Below are 5411 nucleotides of genomic sequence, written 5' to 3' on the forward strand. Positions count from 1 at the left end.
AGCGAATCCCCCTACTCAAAGTGTTCCTGTTGTCCCTAAGGCTGTTGTACCTTCTCAGACATCGACTGGAACACCTCCTGTCCCCAACATTCCTGCAACAAGTATTCCAGCTCCAATCTGTTTGACCTCTGCAAGCCCTGAGCCAAAGATTCCCGAGCCAAAGATTCCTGAACCAGCCATCCCAACATCAATCATTCCCTCTCAAGCTGTTCCTAAATCAAAGCCAGAAAGCTCTATTTCAACTCTTCCTGACACTGAACCTCTTAAACCAAATATACATATGCTCAGTTTATCAGAAGTATTTCCTCCTCCTGAAGGAAGTCCACCTCCAGAATTCACTGATATTCCACCCCCTGTTTTTGATGAAGACTTTCCAGATGGAGACTTTTCTGAGCAAGCTATACCCACTCCAGCAATACGTACATCTTTCACCCCAGTTCCCACAAGTCCAGTTATCTCCAGGTCCCCTGCCCCATCCACCCCTCCAGCAGTATCTCCAGGGCCCTTGGTGAATCATTTAGAATATACACCTGGTCCAGTCTCAAGCCCTCCTCCAGAAGTTCATACTCCTACTGCACCTATAGACGTGTTACTGGAGAATACAAAACCTATTAACCCAGAGAGGTCTAAAGAGGACCAGTCCTCAACCAAGCCACTTTCAGCCCTCTCAGCCTTGGCAAGAGCAGAGGAGATGGCCTCTGTAAAAAGGTCACCACAGGATAGCCGTATATTTAACCTTCTGGAAAGGGCCAAGAGAAAGTCCACAGTGAGTCCACTGGGTACCACACCTGAAAATACATTTATACCTGAAAATACAACCCTAGTTGAGACAGCTACACCCGAGATACCTCTGCCTGAAACTCTCACACCTCTGCCTGAGACTGCCACAACTGAGGTGACCCAACCTAATCTAGCTCCACCTGAAAAAGCCTCACCACAACTTGCCACAACTTTAGAAACATTGCCTGAGGAAGCCCCACCTGTACCAGAAGTATTTGATATCCCTAACCTCCCTCCAGTTGACTATGTGGATCATACTCTGTTGCCACCTAAAACCCACCTACCTGAAACTGCTGAGGTTAATGGCTTTGATCACAGTAAGTATCTATTTAAAGCAGGGTTCACACTGTACAATCTTAGCCACGGTTTTGCTGTCTGAGATAAATTTCGTCCAAGATAGAAGGTTTCTCTTGTTTTAGGGCAGTCATGTATGAATAAGTGTGACATTTGCACAGATGGATGCTTAATTGACTTTGCAAAAGAGTCTCAGACGAAGTTCTGGCAGTTTCAGAAATGTTATGCAGTATTGCTCTTCCTAAGAGCACAAAATCTTAATCAGCTGTGGAAAACAGTGTTTAAATACCTTTTTTTGCCCTTGAGAAGTTAGGTGGATTCCATACTTCAGGGTTGGTATGCAAGATATGTAAGGCTATTGTAGCTATGTTGGGTAACATATCTTTCATAATCAGAATAACAAAAAATATTCTGTCTCAAGGAAATAGCTGTGAAACTGAGCCATTTTAGTTTTCAGTTCAACTAAATGCTAATTAGGCTTACATACAGTATATTCTCATAAGCAATTGTTGTAGCTAGACCATATTTCTCATAGTTTAGAAACATCTTTACAGAGAAAATAATTGCTTTCATTACAGCCTGAAATTGAAATGACCTCTACTGTCAATTATGTGGTATTAAATATGATTACATCCCCTAAAATTGTGAAAATACACAATTCACTCTCCTCACTATAGTCTTGTGTATTTGATTAGGCTTATAAGTATAAACATCATGCTTGCTCCATTTTCATTCCATAGTCCTGTGCTACCTGCTGTTTCCTTGACCTCGCCATTTTCATCGGCTTTGCAGACATAACTTTCTCAGTTCACGATCTATTCCTCATGCTTCTTCTTGAGGCGTATTATTTTAGTGTTTTTTTTTCTTACTACTTTCAGAATGAAATAAATGCATGCAAAAATTACACTTTCCTTTACAATAAAAATATCCAATGAACATCAACAAGATACATTTACTTAAGCAAAATTGCATTAGAAAGCAATACTATATTGAATTAAGTTTGGCACATTTTCTTGTTTTAAGTAAACACCTTTCTTTATTTTGATTCATTCTTAAAACGTTTTGGTCATTTCATAGATGCAGCTGTAGAGGTTCTGTTTATGTATGTCTTGGTGGTGGTGGTCCATGGTTGTCCATGCTAGTATTTATTGTCTTGTTTCTGCAGGGGTGGTTACAGTGGTCAAACCAGTGAATCCTCCTCCCCCGCCGCCCAGAAGGACTCCCATTGTGGATCCCCCACTTGAGAAACCAACTCAGTCTTCTGCCAGATACTTCCAGATTCCCACAATACCATCTGACTCTCTAGAAACACATGGTAACATAATTACTCCAAAAATCTGAAACTCTATGCCAAGTGTTTGTCCACTAAATAAATAAATGAAAATCTTTCTTCTTCAGAAGAGTCACTATACGACAACTCATTCGAGAGTTATGAAGATGTTGAGGAACCTGAGGCTCCAGCACTTTCATCCTTTAGGCCTCCATCAGTACCATCATCAGCTTCAAGTACCAAAAGGCCGGTTTCAGTTCATGAGGAAGCCTTCCTGAAACAGTTGAGGCCAAAACAACAGTTGAAAGATGATGTGTTTCCGAACATGGATAGAGATGTGGATTATGGGTCTATGAACTCTGGCTCTCCATATCCAGAAACTCAAACTGTAGTACATCAGGACTCAGTGCGAAGCTCACCTGCCTTGACTCCATCAGGGTAAGCCATTAAATTCATGATAATTCAGTATGGCTACAGAAAAAAAAAATGTATATATGTTATCGGTATTGAACACTGAGTGACATTTTTGTTTCTGACTTTCCTCCAGGACCCTTGAAAGAGGTGACAATGTCTTTGAAGATCAATCAGACAGTAAAAAAGGCAAAACAGCAAAGACTAAGAAACAGAAAGGGCCTCCAAAGAGTAAGTGGAAGAAGTCTTCACTAAAGTACTCCTTTTTTTCTTCTTGTTTTCCTCCGGTTCTTCAAAAAAAATTGTGTATGTGTATGTGAGTGAATATATATCATTAACACATTCATTAAAGATCAAATTTCCAAAAAATTTAACTTTTTTCAAATTATTTTGACATGAATACAATTTACAATATGATTTATGCTTAAAACAAGAAAAATAATTTGCCGTTTGATGTAAAATTCTCTGAAATCAGGTCTTTTATTCTTACATGATTTTGCTTCTCAAGTACATGATCATATTTGTTTAATGTTATTTAATGTTTAGATATTTAACTGGAAACCAGGACAAAAACAGGAATATTATTTATTTTATTTTTTTGCAGTGTAGTTATTTTTTGTTCCCAGTAATCTCATCTCTGATGACCTTCTGATTCACAAAAACGATAAACACACAGGAAATTGTCATGTCATTCGTTTATTTTAGATTCTACTTCTACTTCTATCTTCAAAGTATTCTACTCACTGACGTATGTTTCCTATTGTTTGAAACCTAGATCCATATGCTGATACACCGGCAGTGGTAAGTTTTACCGCTGTTGTTGTTTAAAATTGTTTTAGAATAACAGTTTAAGGTCTTACGGTTGGGTTGATGTCAGGACCTTATGATTGCAGCATTTGTAGCATTATCACCTATTTTTCATATCTTCTTATTGTATGTTCTGTATGTTGTCTTTTAATTCTAATCTATTAATCACCCCAACCTATTCAGGTGGAGGAGGCTCCCAAGAAAAGCTTGTTCGCCAGGTTTGTAGCAGCAATTTATTTTTAATTAGCAAATTCACAATATTAAACTGTGTCTACATTCCCGAAACATCTTATCTGAATGTAATGATGAAAGTCTTCGATCCCCAGGAAGAACTCAAGAAAAGTGGCAGATGACAAAGAATTAAAGAAAAAAGAGAAACAGCGAGAAAAGGAAAAAGAGAAAGAGAAGGAACGAGAAAAAAAGGAGCAGAAAGAAAAAGAAAAGAAAGAAAATGAAATGAGGAAAAAATTTAAGGTAATTTTTTTTTACATGTAAGTATTTGTGCTAGCACCAATAATTCTGCACGATTATTGCTTATTAAACTCTCAAAATCCAGTACTTATTACAATCCACATCCCACTCCTCAAGCAAATCAATAGGTGCACTTGCCATCACTAAAACCCAACAGTTTTAATAATCAAACATGAAATGAGCCGTACATTTATATTTCTCGTTAACAGCCAGGGTCCTTTTTTAATGCACATGGCAAGGTCAGTTAAGTGATGAGCACATGCTAATGTAACTGTCTGTGTGTGTTGATATTTAATGCAGATCACAGGCCAGGAAGAGCCCATTTATCATGTTAAAGTGATCGAGGACTGTAAGGGCCGTAAAAACGACCTACCGGTGAAGGTTGGAGACACCGTGAGCATCATCCGCACCAACAGCTGCCCTAAAGGAAAATGGCTGGCAAAGGACAGCAACAACAAATGTGAGCTAAACACACACAACAAATACACAGCCGACAAACACAGGAATTAATTTAGCGTCATTATGCGCATATCTTTGCTCTTGCAAAAGTCGCATATAATTAGCATCACGTTAAATTAGTTTAACAGATAAATGAGGTGCGGAAAATAAGCATTGCTATGAATTTACCCTGATAAGGACTAAATGCCTAAGTAGATCTGTCACTGAGCAAGCAACTGAACGAGTCCTTGAGCTTTGACTTATCTGTGTATGTAAGCGCTTATCTCATTTTTCTGATGCTTCCGCTGGAATGTAGATTGGCAATGTGCTGTGTGTTGTTTTTCAGACGGCTATGTTCCGGTGGAGGGTGTGGATTTGAACATCAATGGCATTATGGAGCTGGGGAAGATGACAACAGCATCTAACAGATCCAGAGGCAATGGACACAAGGACCCAGAGGCCACCAGTACAGGCAGCAGGTAGTCATAGAAAAACTAGGCTTGCAACAACCCGCTAAGCTAGCACTGAGTGCTAAAAAATTATTATTACAAATGGAAGAGTCATTTTTTTCCATCTGTGTTTTTAGGACCTCAGAGCATTATGGCATGAACCATGAGAGCTGTAAGTACCTTCTTTTTGTTTATTTTATTTATAATATGCGTTTTAACAAGTCATGACCACAGTAAGCAACATGATATTTTATTGATTACTTTCTGCTGTGTTGTACTAACTAGCCCCGCCCACTGTGAAATTTCATTGGCTTAAAATCCCGCCCCCACATTATGCATCAAATATTCTCTGATCCACTTTGGTTGTACCATAGTAACACTATGTTTTTTTGGACACTACTTTAATAGTAATAGCATCTTGAAGCACCATGGTATGTATTAGTGTCATGGGGCTGACGAGACGTGAGACGTGTGGATCCATCTGCAAGCTT

General features: G+C 38.8%; 1 protein-coding gene across 1 annotated transcript; it reads left to right on the forward strand.

Annotated features, from left to right (window-relative positions):
- Positions 1-2: 2 nt before the first annotated feature.
- On the forward strand, positions 3-5092 carry LOC107577088 (pollen-specific leucine-rich repeat extensin-like protein 2; the record flags this gene model as incomplete). Its single annotated transcript, XM_016263199.1, has 10 exons — positions 3-1097; positions 2240-2389; positions 2473-2782; positions 2892-2986; positions 3531-3556; positions 3746-3780; positions 3889-4036; positions 4334-4493; positions 4818-4950; positions 5058-5092. Coding segments are annotated over 10 exons (2187 nt in total), but the record flags the coding sequence as incomplete, so codon positions are not given.
- Between the last annotated feature and the right edge of the window lie 319 nt (positions 5093-5411).

This window comes from Sinocyclocheilus grahami, unplaced genomic scaffold (assembly GCF_001515645.1).
Source record: "Sinocyclocheilus grahami isolate Dianchi unplaced genomic scaffold, SAMN03320097.WGS_v1.1 scaffold5084.1, whole genome shotgun sequence".
In the NCBI taxonomy this organism is placed as follows: domain Eukaryota; kingdom Metazoa; phylum Chordata; class Actinopteri; order Cypriniformes; family Cyprinidae; genus Sinocyclocheilus; species Sinocyclocheilus grahami.